This window comes from Antedon bifida, chromosome 3, assembly GCF_963402885.1.
Source record: "Antedon bifida chromosome 3, ecAntBifi1.1, whole genome shotgun sequence".
NCBI classification, from domain to species: Eukaryota; Metazoa; Echinodermata; class Crinoidea; order Comatulida; family Antedonidae; genus Antedon; species Antedon bifida.
Window position 1 is genome coordinate 26978158 of NC_136228.1, and position 13507 is coordinate 26991664.

Consider the following 13507-nt stretch of genomic DNA (forward strand, 5'->3'; position numbering starts at 1 on the left):
TTATAGTCACGTGATATGCAGATCAATTTGTGTCAAACTTGTCTCCGTTAATGCATGTAAAGTATAGAAGCAAGAAAATACTTTAAACTTTTTCTTATATTTAAAAAAATGTAATTGCACATTTTACGGTGAAATATCGATGTGCACAGCGTACAGAAGTAATTGCAGCAAAGAATATTGCGCGCGCGTGCGCTAGTACATTATAAAGTTCGATTGATTGATTTTGGAACGAAACATCCCATAACTACGTCCTATCAATAACAATTATGTAATATTTTCAATTCATAATGCATGCTTTGATGACTAAATAAAATAATAAAGTGTCGTGGATATATTTGTTAATATATTGAATAGAGTATGAACAATATTAAAATAATAAAGGCAAATTATTACAAATGAAATGATGAACGAGTCTCTGAAAGTTTGTGTCAAAAACACACAGAGAGACATATACTGTATAAAAAGAGGGGTGAATTTGTGTGTTTTTTGTATTGGTTCATGCTTTGATGTATCCTGACTTGCATGTAGGCCCTAGCATTTATTCTTTTGTTATTATAGACACAATATATATATGTTACCAAATTAATACCATTAATAAAATTAATTACTAAAATAAAAACGGAATATAAGCGTTATTTCATAGACAAAAAAATCTAAAAATAATGCATGAACTATAGGAAAACGCTATACAAAACAGAGCCATATATAGAGAGAGTTACGGCATTGCGTTCACAGATTTTAGAAAGTCACGTGGTGTGCACGCCGGCCATGTTTGTGTCCAACTATGCCTATGTAGCGTATGGAGTCGAGTCATTTGCTTAAAAATTGTATAACATTCACAAGGCTTTAAAAATCGAATTTAATATCAAAACAATCAATTTGTTTAAAGGTTTTTGGTAAGATAATAACGAAATCATAAAGTTACTGCGAACATGATTTTAAACAACAAAATGTAAAAACAATGCATTACTATAGAGAATCGCTGTACAAACTAAACGCGCACGCGTAGAGCGTGCATGGAGCGCACAACCAGAGCCGTTCCGAAATTGCTATTTTTGTTGTTTTAAATCATGTTCGCAGTAACTTTATAATTTTTTTATTATTTTAACAAAAACCTTTAATCAAATTGATTGTTTTGATATTAAATTCGATAATTAAAGCCTTTTGAACGTTATACATTTTCAAAACAAAAGACTCAACTCCATACGCTACATAGGAATAGTTGGACACAAACATGGCTTCTAATCCATTCGAAGTCGTAACTCTCTCAATATATAATATGGCTCTGATACAAAAGAGACGCGCGCGCCCTCAGCGTGCGAATTCTTTGACACAAAAATGGCTTCTAATTTTCAATGTCGTAACTCTTTATATATATGGCTCTGTGGGTGGGGAGAGAGAGCCATCTATTTTTTTTCAAGCAAAAACTTCTACTGACACTGAGGGCCTGCTTTATAAAAACGCATCGCGAAAAAAGAAGACTACCTAGGCCGCCGACGGTCCCCTCTATGGAACGCCAGTAATCTCTTCTCATTCGATGACGTAACATGCTCTTATGACTGCACAGCATGCTCTTATGCTCATTGCTAATGCTCTTATACTCATTCTTAATGCTCTTATACTCATTCTTAATCTTTTATTTATTCTTTTATTCACTCTTATGTGACTTTCCATGCTCTTATACTCTTTCGTCATGCTCTATGTGACTTTCCATACTCTTATGTCAATTATGTGGTATCCAATTATGCGACGTATTATGCTCTTATGAGGTGGTAACTAAAAATGCAACGCAAGTGGCGCACTACTTCAAATGTAAAATAATTGACGGCTGTACAAATAAGTCTAGGAAAGTTGTACACGTTTGAATTAATTATTTTCACAAGTTTCAGCAATAAAAAGTCACGCCTACCTTCTTGCTAGCTAGGCTAGTTAGTTTTTTTAAGGTTGGACCTTTGTAAAACCCTATACACTAGGCCTAGGCTAGGGGATTGTAACTTTTATAGACTTATTTGTACAGCTGTCTATTATTTTACATTCTAAGTAGTGCGCCGCGTGCGTGGGGAATCTGTGTTGCATTTTCAGTTACCTCATAAGAGCATGATACGTCGCATAATGACGAAAGAGTATACTAGCATACCTCATAAGAGCATGATACGTCGCATAATGACGAACGAGTATAAGAAGAGCACACCTCATAAGCGCATGATACGTCGCATAATGACGAAGAGTATAAGAGCATTACATATGAGCATAAGAGCATTGTGTGCAGTATAAGAGCATAATGAAATAGTATAAGAGCATGACGTCATCGAATGAGAAGAGATTACTGGCGTTCCATACCCCTCTATCTATCTCTAGCCATCTTTGAGCGAGCGCGTTAGCTTCCCATTGCAACAGCAGAGAAAGGATTGTGTTTGATGACACCTGTTTGGATCTGTTTAACATAGTTGCCTTGTTTTGTGTAATGATTGCCTGATAAAAAGTGTGTTTTGTAACATGGAAGGAGACAATGGAATTACCGAAGAAGAACGCAAAGTTGTACAGGAATTTAGTTATTTGCTTGAAAAGTCTAAACAATTGTTTAATGGATTAAGGTAAGATTCTTGCCGTGGTAGGCCTAGAGGCTAGCTAGGCCCTATCTATAGTCCGAGTACCGCACCCCCTACCCTAGGCCTAATAACAATAGGCCGCGATGCTAGCCTAGATTGATAGCTAGGATAGGCCTTGGCCGGATGTTAGTCAACTCGCCCTATCGAAAAGTCGCGTAAAATTTAGTCCTAAACTAATACGCAATGATGGATCAGGTGCCGTTTTCGGCCACCTCGACTTGTATGGACTATACCATTATAAAAAGATGGGAAAATAGGGGTGTCCTATTTATTAATTGAGTGTGTTAATGTGTTAAAATACTGCTGCTTTTGTTCTTTTGTTTAGTGCATTATGTTTCAGCAACAAAGAGAAAACAACTACGCCCTGCATGCTGTAGAATTAAATTCAAGTTTTCAAGTTAATACAGTATATTATGGCTCTTTATTTCTATATAATTTTTAGGTATCCTTCCCTAATATATTAGGTGGATTCCCTAAGGTGGATATTGAATAATTTTTACGGATTTATAGATACAGAAAATATATAAAGAAAGTTTTTATTCCAGTTACAAATAAAAAATATAATTTACCTAACATTAGTACATTTAATAAAGATGACAGTAGTACATTTAATAAGATCTATCACATACTGATTATTGGTAATCAGTAAAACAAATAAACATTATAATTTTGTCAATAAATCTGTACCATTTTGTTCCCAGAAAACACAGCGTTTGACATTGCGTGTTTTTAGGTTTGGTTTTTCTAAAACGTTTTAAACACGTTTTTAAACGTTTCTGTGTAGAAATACATGTTCTAATTGAACAACGTTGCATCAAAACGTTATAATAGCGAATGCAAACCGGAGCTGATAATGTCGCCATGAAGAGGATGATTGGTGTCTTCCAATATAGCATGGAATACATCGGCAAGCCGTTCGCTGTCAGAACTAGTCAAGCATTTGCATAGACAAACCAATTACTTTCCCCGCTTTACTCAGCACCTTCTCAATTCGGTCTTTATCTCCCTTACTGATATTCCTAGCCCAATATACAATATGCCCAAATAGAACATCACTGATTAGTAAAACATAAACATTCTATAGTACAAATATCCTGCTTTACCCCAAAGAACCGAGTTTCCTTAAGCAGTACAGCCTTGTTATTAACTTTTTAACTACGATCAACATGTCCACCCATTTAAGCTTTAGTCAAACACTACTGCCAGATACTTATATTGTTAACAATCTCTACTTCCTTTACTTTAATTAATGTATACTGTCAGAGCAATTATGTTTTCGAAAATCAATCCTTATTTCTTTCGTTTTATTTATGTTGATCCGATAGGATTGGGCCGATTAGAATGCATTTGCCAACATTCTTTTACATATTTTACAACATTATAGAGTGTAGGTAATTTAACCGATTGTAATGTAGTATTTAGGATATTTTAATATCGATTGTACTGTAGTATTTAGGATGTTTTAATTCCAATTGTACTGTAGTAACATGTTTTAATTCCGATTGTATTGTAGTATTTAAGATTTTCTAATTTCGAATCCGATTGTACTAACATTTAAAGTGTTTAAATCCAGATAGGAAAACATAGGCCTAGTATTTAATTAATATGCTTTAATTTTGATTATACTGTAGTGTTTAGTTTAGTTTTTATATATAATAAGTAAGTATACCTACTTATATAGTTTTTATTTATTTATTTATTTATTCATAGGAATCACCTTTATATCAGTGTCACACATTTATCAGTTAATGGTGCATCCAATTTACAGACAAAATTACAAATAACATAAGCCACAAAGTTCTAAATACTAATACATAACATCAAAAAAAATGTGAACAAATTAATTAATTAGATCTGTATGAAAATACATAATACGTAAATTGTACAATATATATAACTACAAAAATAAAAACAGAACAACAAAAATACAGCAGAATAGGCCTATATAAATAAAACTTACAGTATACATCCTCATAGAGATGTCTGTAGCTTGTTTACTATAATTAATAATTAGTTGAGAGGGGTAATGCTGATAAAATTGTAGATCTAGTAACCCATGCTTTCATGAAATATTGTTTACAATAAAAATCAAAGATTTCTCCTAATGTTTCATTTTCAGTGAATAAATTGTCTAGCATAAAGTGGTGTTTTAATTCCTTAGATCCACAATTAAAATTATCCCAGTACATACTTAAATTATTGTCTATGAGGTTGTTCTTAGGATCCAAGTATACATCATTTCTAACAGAGTTTAATGAAGGACATTTAAATAAAATATGGTTTACTGTTTCTTTTTCGTTAGTAATACACATCTTACATAATCCTGTGTTATGATTTGACCAGGATTGTCTACGACCCTCAAGATCTAGAGAGTTTGATCTTGCTTTAAATTTTAAATTCATACTCGTAAAATTAGTTTTACCTAACAAATATTGTTAAAAGTTTGGAGTTCCTTTATACATAGTATATTCCGTTAACGTTGTTTTGCATTAGGCCTTTGAAAACCACTCGTTATGATCAACTTGTTTATTATTTTTCCTAAATGGCTTTATCCAGTTAGTAGATGGTTCTTAATTAAATTTGTCTATAAAATTTGTTTTATTTAAAATATCTTTAGTTAATATAGTAATATTGTTACAAAATCTTGGCATTCCCTAACACAGTACCTAATAATAACATGCCTTATAAAAAGTACATGCATTGCTAGTTTTTGATGTTTTGTATTGTTCCTTGTAGTTTGTACTGTAGGTTTAATACATAACAGAACAATTGTATTGTCACCTGACAAGAAAATTCAAACGTAACCAAATTCATTGACCCATACATCAAAAAATTCAGAAAAATATGTAATGCATTTGTAAAAAAAAAAAAAAATTCGATTTTTTATGATTTTTTTTGTACATATCAAAAATTTGGTATAGGCATTTTAGTGTTATATACCAAATATTTGTGGCAAATTGCATGCTTATGTGTGCTAACCTCCAAAATTAAATAATTACTTATTTTTCATAATGCTCAACATCTTGGACATCTCCGCAGACCCTATGAGGCAGGGTGGAGAAATGGTGGGTGGGTTCGGAGGGGGGTTTTGGAGGGGGAGACATTTGTAATCGGTAATCAATTTATTTACAATATAACTATACAGTATTAATTTTGTATTTAATTTTTTAGGTGTATATGAAGAATCGCAAGCATTTATAGAAGGGCGGGGGAGGCCTGGGTGGAGGTGGTGAAGGGGGAAGAGTTGTGGTTTTATTATGTTTCTGAAACCCCGATAACTAGCATATTGTTAGAGCATTTTTTCACTGAACAACATTACAGTATTACTCACTCTTTTTTTCTCTTTAGTGGGGTCTTCCCACTTTTATTCAATCATAATATAAATATTGTACATTTATTCAATTAAAACAATCTAGTACTCAGCTATTTCTGAATAAAATACAGTTTTATTGTAAAATGTGATTTCTGATTACTTTTTCGGTGATAAAAAATAGATATTTAAAACATTAGCATTGTAAATATAAATAAGTTGCCTGTGCCAATTGCACTCATAGTCATAGTCATATTATATTGATTGTTTATATACAATAACAAATAATACTTTAAACAATAATTATCGAAAAATATGAAATAGTTTCCCTATTTTTTTCAATTTGTTGTTTGGCAAATACTTTCTTCACTAAGTGTGTTTGTATATATTTTACTTTTTTATTGATCATCATTGGTCTGGCTAACAATACAAGGAAGCACGCAAGCCTCGCTATGACAAGGTTGATGATCACAGCGAGGGTAGGTTGCACATTTGCATGTGCCCCTTTGAGCAAATAAAAAATATTTGCAAAACATTATATAAAACAATGAGTTGTAAACTGTGGTAGACGACGCTGATTCAGTGCAGTGGCGTTGACGTCCAGTCATTTGGTGATCTTCTTGAAGAAGGCGTTGGTAGCGAGGCGATCAAGCTTGTTTCATCTCGGTGGAAACATCTGTAAATAAGCAAAGTATTAATGAAACTTACCTCCAAAAGGTAAACAAATACCTTCCAATACCCACAGCAAGACAATCAAACTTTTGTTACATTTAGATAAGATTCTAAAGTATTCTGAGATATCACCAGTTATGCCATGTTGTTTTCTCAGCTGTTATGTTCATCAAATAATATTACTTAATACTAAATAATATTTTAATATGCATGATTATATAGAATTATTTAAAAGAAAAAAACTATTTACCAAAAATAACTGAAGATATATTTTGTTAATCCTTGATTTAAGGCAAAGAATAACCTACAATACAATTAAATTAAATATAATAAAAGTATTAATAATGCAAATATAGTACAACAATTAGTTTAAACTAATCTACCATCACCAGCCTAGTAATAGTAACTATCACACGGCCTCTGACTACAAAACGACCACCCAAGGTTGTCAAGGTTCCTGAATTTGTTTCTATTCCCACTACAAAAATAGGCCTTATTAATAATTATAATAAATATAAAGTGTGAGTGAAAGTAAGCAATGATCAATAAAATATCAATATTAAATTATTATATATTATTCCTATTATTTATAATATATTTGCAATAAAATACTTGTTAGATATACTGTACTGTATTTAAATTTTTACAATCGACGAGTTCATCGCCCACGGCGACGAGCCTCGCACAGCCAAAATCCTATTCTCTAGCACTAGCCTAGACCGAATGCAAAACTAGGACAAATAGGCGATTACGGGGGGTGCCCAAAGTGCAGCTTTACGTACACCAAATTTCTCAAACTTATAGTATAATGAAAGATTATAAAATGCTTAATACTAATACCAATATCAAAATATTAGGCGTATTTTGTGAACGGTAATGTTTAACAATCTGCAACACTCGATAAACGTGGTCACAAAAATTTTTGAAAATAACTCAGCTGTACAATAACTTCCGCGTGACATTTTGAGGTCAAAATCTTAGCCCATGACCAATCCCGTCGTATTTTTATGAATTAATTACAGCTGGCGGTCGTGGACCGGTCCGCAATTTAGTCACACATTTTCGCCGACATAAAAAGTGGGCGTGGCCTCGTAACTTGCAGGTGCCTACTCTAGGCATAAAAAAAGTGGAAGCTCCGCCATGTAGTCGCTAGGGAGGTCGCACTACCACTAGGCTATACGACCACTGGGAATAATTACTGACTCAGGGGTGCATAAAAAATCTAAGCCTAGCCGGTAGCGGGACGATTCGGCCCTGAGACGATTCGGCACACTTACGTTTATCGGCTTTGATATGCATTTATAAGCATAAAATAAGCTTTTTTCCCGAAACTTTATTTTCAGAGAGACTATGGGGTAGCACTACTAGGGATAAAGATGCAATAAAGCAAACATTTTGAAAACATTGTCGAAAATGATCATTTTTTAGTCACGGGAACAATGTAAACCAGTTACGCCCTCTGTTGGCCGCTTGGCGAATGCACAAAATAAACAAGGTTTTCGAAGTAATAAATTGAATATAAAATTACGTTTTTTTAGTAATTTATTATATATATTATATCAACTTTGTCAATATCAATAAAATACGGATTGTTTAACACCTTTAAAATTTATACCAAAAAAAATGAATATGAATTTGGTCTAAAGTGAGACGTTTCAGCCCACAAAGTGGGATGTTTCGGCCCCACAAAAAGTTGGCCGAATAGCCCCGGGTCAAATCGTCCCTGAATCGGCCTAGCCTAGATGGTAGTCAAATCAATGAATAATGGATCATTCATAAACCACATGGTCACTCACAGTGCGTCAAAATGGGTGCATCATGGTCACCTAAAGGTAAATCACATTTGCGTCATGGTATTTATAAGGTACTGTATGATGCACATCGAACAAATGACGCATCTCTCCCGGTCGTCATTTAGTGGGTCATACAATTGACAAGTGCATTACTCGTGGTCGCACGCTCTAGCTCCTCACCAGCCCAAGAAGGGGAAACCCTGCCATAGTCACTCAATCTTTTTTACAATGATATTGGTGGTCACGTTAATTTTGGTCGCGATAAAATGTTGTTAGGATCTAGATTGTGGATATTTTTTATTTGCTTATTATTAAAGACACAAGACGTACGTTTTTGACCTAATTTTAGGTCACACTACATTTTATGTAAAAATATTGCGTTATTTGTACTTATTGCGATAAATTTTTTTTGTCTTTAATTTGAAACAGTTAAAAATGTGAAAATTTAAATTTAATTCCGAACTTGCATCGTTATTTTGACGTGATGTGATGCAGGGTCTGAACCTTGTCGTTAAAAGTTTTTAAAAAAAGCCTGAAACCAAAACAACAACCAGGCCTATTAAAAACGTCAGGTGTACAGTAAGCCTAGTATTATCTACAGTAGTTGTTTACTTTCAAGTAATGGATTTGCAAGAATGATTAAATATAATTAAATGATTCAATCAAACACCTAATAAATCAAACAAAAGATTTTCCACACAAGCTTCGAAAATAAAGCTACAGTAATAATAAAGCACAATAAGTATCAAAATTGTATTTTTATAGTCAAACGTCAATACGAAATTTTCGCTTACCAGTGGTAATTTACCATACAAAAATGTTTTAAAAATATTGTTAAAGTAAAAAAATGTGGCCGCAGCTGCTTACGGGAGGTACAAAATGCACTAATTAGATACTGTAGGAAGAACAAACAGGCTTTTGAAAGTGCAGCCATTAATAAGGGAGGTGGCCGCATACGGGAGGTGGCCACTCACGGAAGTTCAACTGTATTTTCATTTATATTCATATTATTATCCTAAAACTACTATTATACAGATATTGACTGCTTAGAGGTTAAATATAAGATTTGACATCCCCGAGGGAATGATATTATGTTCGAGGGAATATATATTTCCCGAAGCGCCAGCTGAGGGAAATATATATTCCCCGAGAACATAATATCATTCCCAAGGGGATGTCAAATCTTATATTTAACCGATATAAAAGGCAATATCTGTTATATTATATAGCCAAGAACAAGTCTGCTGGTGAAGCTAGGCTAGGCCTCCTATTCTATAGTATTTGTATTGTATGTAAACAAGCCTCCTGCCTAGACACCTTACCTTGCGAAGAATAATATACAGATAATTACTAATTAATGATTCCTTGGCAATAAAATATTCACTTAGGCCTAGGTCGTTTAAATTAACAGAAGAATTTCCATCAATAAGCCTATTAATAATAATATTATAATCAGGTAGGCCGAATAAACAATTCATCGTCTTCTCTTCGACGAGGAGCTAGCCGAATCACCGGATGTTCAGCGCGTACTAGTTACTAGGTTACTACCGTGAGTATTGACCAATCACAAACGGTGTTTCATCACATTTAGGGAGGACTAATAACAAATGAGGGCGCTATGTATGCATAGTTTAAATAGTTTAGATGAATAATTTCTTCAAGCAAGCTGCGTGGCGCAACGGTGGAAGCGTTGTCTTGCGATGGAGTGACAATTCCACCCGAGTTCAAATCCAGTAGATGACTTTTGTTTATTTATCGGCAAACGCGAGTGTTGCCACACGAAAATTACACAGTCAATATCATCGAACTCGAGAATGTATATGTTTAATGACAGGGGACACGATAATTACGCGAAAATTACTCAGTCAATATCATCGTTCTCGAGGATATATACGATTTACGATCCTCGCAGCGATAGTCATGTGACGCAGTTTCAACCAATCACGTTCACGTATTTACATAGGCTATGTAATATAAAGCAATATGAGCTGGTGGTATTCACTTGTTGACATCATAGAAAGATTCGTAATTGTGGTTTAAAAATACGTAATAGGCAGGCTCTGGTAACTAATTTAAAATCAGTGGTAATCTTTTTAGAATTGCAAAACAAGAAACTTTTTATTAATGATTTTCAAAAAGTACATACAGTACTTCATTGAAACCTGTAAAATGAAAAATGTATATATTATAAACATATTCATAATAACATTTAGCGTGACCAAAATAAAACGTGATTTCAAATGCAACCAATATTAAACAGCGTATCTAGCGGCGCTCGCCATACAAAACACCAGACCGAGAATATCACTAGTTCTTCGTCTAGCTAGTCTGGTAAGATATTTTCCATACTTAACAAAAAAAAAAAGGGATGGTCAATAAGGAAAATAAAGGTACAGAAAGAAAAACATTGTCATCGATAGTTTGGAACTCGGGACCAACAAACAACAATTTGCTTTTTAGTAATTAGAAATATCAAAATGATAGTTCAAATACCTTTTAAAAGGTCTGAGGGCAGAATCTTTCAAGAGTCCTCAGAAAAATATGCGAATTTGATTGCTATCCCTACAATCTAAAAAAGTTAGCATTAAACAAATGCAGTCAAACATACACAGCCGATGTGTTAAAAATGTAATCATTTCCATTGTTTTAAATTGTTTCAGAGATCTTCCACAGTATGGGCACAAACAATGGCAGTCATACTTTTGCAGAACATTTGATGTGTACACTAAATTGTGGAAGTTTCAACAACAACATAGGTTTGTATTGATTATGGAAAAGTTATTTCTATTGACAATGTGTGGCACAGTTTGTTTTCCGCAAATGGCCAAAAAAATTTGTTTTAGGCCTGGCTTGTTACAGTCAACCTGTGCATGTTACTGTATTTAATATTTCTATTGACACGATTGATCATGAGTCTAGTGTAAAGTTTTCTATCAATCCAGATGACTGTATAGTGTAAAAACAAGAAAATAGATTATGATTAATGAATTTTATGCATACATTTATTTAGTCCATGCAGATAGTTTTTATTACACTCAGTTTACTGTAACTGTACTGATACTGTAACTTATACTGTACAGAGTTTTAATAAAAAGAATGTACAGTAAATATTAGGAACCCTCCTTTTTTCTCGTTTAGGATTACCCTGGATACCCATTATGGATTAAAGCGATGGCAAATTGGAGAAGTGGCATCCAAAATTGGACAGCTTTACTACCATTATTAGTAAGTTTGCACAATTTTCTGTTGAGACTGCATACTGTACAGTAGTTAAAAACTGCGCAAACCTTTTATAGTTCTAATTGTGATCTAATATAATATTAAGTAGTTTGAAGGAGCTTTGCCCAGGTTTTTTTGGGGTTTGTGCGAGGTTTACGATGTTTAGCAATACCCTAGTTTGTGTGATAATATAACAACATGCCAACAATAAAAAAAACTACAGTAGGATTCATTAGTCTACATAGACATTACGCAAATTTCTGAAGGACCGTGGGGTGGCTTGAGAAATTAAAGTTGTAGAAACGCACGATATTGGTTGAGAGTGAAATACACATGATATTATACACAGTATTAGGCTACTGTACTGTATGTTTTCAAGCTTGAGCGGCAATCGAGGGTATTTCTATTTTGTAAACAACGTTGTCGAGCGTGAAGATATGTGGTTTTCTTTTTGTCTTCCCTCTTCACATAGTTAAATTCCCCATCTCCCATCCATATATGCGGCAGAACAGCATGTGTGAACAACATATTTTAACAACGCACTATTTCGTGATAACGTACCGAAAACGAGATCAGATAATATATGTGCTTGCCAAGACTAGGGAGTTTAGTCGAGAGAGAAATACATGTGGTCCATTACATACAGAGCGGTAGTCTAGTGATGTTTTCTATTCGTAAACAACGTTGTGTGAAAACGGCCGATGATGAAGCCGAGCGCGATAATATGTGTTTTTTTTTTGCTTTTTTTTGCCCTTTTTTCACAGTACGTCTTGCAGCTTAAGCAGAAGTTGAGTGTTAATTATTTTAATAAATACAGCTGGGCTCACACTGACCGATCGCCAAGTCGCCATGGGAGAAAACGTTTCCAGATTGGCGAAAAATAAAACGGCTACTTTACAATTTTTACCCCCCGAAACAAAGTTCAATGACATTTCAAGGAACCTAGATGTTCATCCTAAAATTGTCTTACCTCATACCCAACTGTTGTGTGGCTGAGGTGGCGGACTATTTTATTTTAAATGTGGGCTAAAGTTACTGTATGACTATAATGTAAAATCATGTGTGAACTGTGATGTGAGACAGTGACATGTCTCGTGCTGCGATTCATTTTTTCAGTGAATACATTTTTACCTTTCTAAAAACAAAGTTACAATACTTTTTTCATACCTACTGTAGAGGTCCATCCTAAAAGTGTCTTACCTCAGCCCCACAACCATTGTGGGTCTGAGGTGGCTGATTCTTTTATTATTACCTTCACTATGTTGATCCAGCTGGGTAGTTGGGCCACGGCTTGGTACAGAGAACTAGATTTTAAGCCACAAAATATAAAAATGTGGAACACTGGTCTAGACAGTGTGGCCAAGGATAATGCATAAATCCGAATGAAATTTGTTGAAACTTGGATAGCTTTTATTTAATGAGCCTGACTGAGCCCAGTGAAATAGACCAGTTCATTCTTGAATTCATTTTTTGTTTGTTTTGTAACACACCTTACTTTGAAAAATATGGCGCCAGTAATTCGGCTATATCATGTGGTAGAAGAATTATAGATGGCGCACACTGCAGGTTAGTTTTCGAATACACAGCATTTTTTTTTTAGTAAAAGAAAAATTGAATATGTATTGTAATCTAGATATGGTGACATACTGTAGGTGGTCAGACATGTTTTTTGAGTCTTGGAGTTCAATTTAAAGATGTACAGTATTGTCCCCCAAAAACATGAAAAATGAAGATTAATTAAATCAGACTTGAGTAGGTTATTTTGTAGTTTTAATAAAGTTAATCACTTCCATAGAAAAAAGGGGAAAAAATAATGTTTTTTATAAAATGAAAAAAATATGGTTTAATTCATCCAAAATCCATTGACTGGCAATGGCAGCCAAATTGACTATGTTTTGCTTTAA

General features: G+C 33.9%; 1 protein-coding gene across 1 annotated transcript in view; it reads left to right on the forward strand.

Moving 5' to 3' along the window:
• Nucleotides 1–2397: 2397 nt before the first annotated feature.
• Nucleotides 2398–13507, forward strand: part of LOC144836876 (protein SCAI-like) — a 39007-nt gene continuing 27897 nt past the window's right edge. The window contains exons 1-3 of the mRNA XM_078691787.1: nucleotides 2398–2594; nucleotides 11045–11140; nucleotides 11523–11609. Of these exons, the coding sequence (XP_078547913.1) occupies nucleotides 2497–2594; nucleotides 11045–11140; nucleotides 11523–11609 (281 nt within the window). The 5' untranslated portion in view covers nucleotides 2398–2496. The remainder of the gene's footprint in view (nucleotides 2595–11044; nucleotides 11141–11522; nucleotides 11610–13507) is intronic.